At 44.4% G+C, this 1,062-nt stretch overlaps 1 protein-coding gene across 1 annotated transcript; it reads right to left on the reverse strand.

Annotated features, from left to right (window-relative positions):
* Positions 1–307: 307 nt before the first annotated feature.
* LOC110314835 (angiogenin-4-like) lies at positions 308–775 on the reverse strand. The gene has a single exon (XM_021189049.1). The coding sequence runs from the start codon at positions 740–742 to the stop codon at positions 308–310; it is 435 nt and encodes a 144-aa protein (XP_021044708.1). The 5' UTR covers positions 743–775.
* Positions 776–1,062: the final 287 nt, after the last annotated feature.

The raw sequence follows: 1,062 nt of genomic DNA on the forward strand, positions 1-1,062 counted from the left end.
CCTTCCCACTGACAGCAGGTAAGGAAGAATATTTCTCTGTGTTCCAGGCCCTTCCCCCTGGGGTACAGCAAGGAGAGAAAACAGGAAAAGCTAAATTTACTGGGAAGGAACTAGTGATCTTCCAGACTGACTCTTAGAGGTTTTTGACATATCTTTATTTCTGTGCATTATAAATCAGTAAATCAGGAAAAGTATGTTTCAGATAATTCATTTTCTGGCCTGTGACAGTGAATGCTGAAGCAGTGATCATGGCTGTGAGCAGAGAGAAAAAGAAAACAGAGCTAGGCCTGTGCCAGGAGCCTGCTGTCTATGCACGGATAATAGTTTCATCAAAGTGGACAGGCCAGTCACCTTCACAGCCAATAACAATATATCTGGAATCTCTAGAGGCTCGGTACCGGCATGGAGGCCGGGTATTCCCTCCTCTGTGTGTGCATGTGGTGACCTGGAAGGTAGAATCACTCTTTCTTAAGTTTCCTTCATAAAGGCTTCCATTATTTCCACAGACGGCCTTGATGTTGTTACTGTTGCCATGGATAAAGGTGTTGACAGCTTTGCAAGGTGAGGTTAGGCCTCTTTGACTCATTATAGTTTCGCAGTATCTGTCGTTCCGGCCAGGTGGATTGGCATCAAAGTGCTGAGTCAGGAAATGTCTGTACCTTTCATTCTCAGCCAGAGTGGGAGGGATCACAATCAGACTCAGCATGAAGACCAACGACAAAGGACCCAGGCTCATCGCCATCTCTTCCAACAGTGATTCCTGCCAAGGGCAAAAAAGCAGGAGTGGTCAGGCCATAGAACTACATTCTTGAATCCCCGAGTTCTACCCTAACTAGATAATGTAGAAGACTCTTGTTTTGTTTTGTTTTGTTTTGTTTTGTTTTGTTTTGTTTTGTTTGTTTGCTTGCTTGCTTTTGTTGGGGGAGGGGGGTCAAGGAAGTAGAAAGAAAATCAAAAAAGCAAAAAAACAGAAATGTGGCATCTATTAGGGAGGCATGGGGGGTTTCTGAGTCAAGATGGATGATAACACAGGAGCCAAGAGCCATGAAGAATGACTTGTGG

This window comes from Mus pahari, unplaced genomic scaffold (genome assembly GCF_900095145.1).
Source record: "Mus pahari unplaced genomic scaffold, PAHARI_EIJ_v1.1 scaffold_14643_1, whole genome shotgun sequence".
Classification (NCBI taxonomy): domain Eukaryota; kingdom Metazoa; phylum Chordata; class Mammalia; order Rodentia; family Muridae; genus Mus; species Mus pahari.

What these genes read in the sequence shown, in the direction of transcription:
- LOC110314835 (XM_021189049.1), bottom strand. Translation starts at nt 742, where the DNA reads ATGGCGATGAGCCTGGGTCCTTTGTCGTTGGTCTTCATGCTGAGTCTG.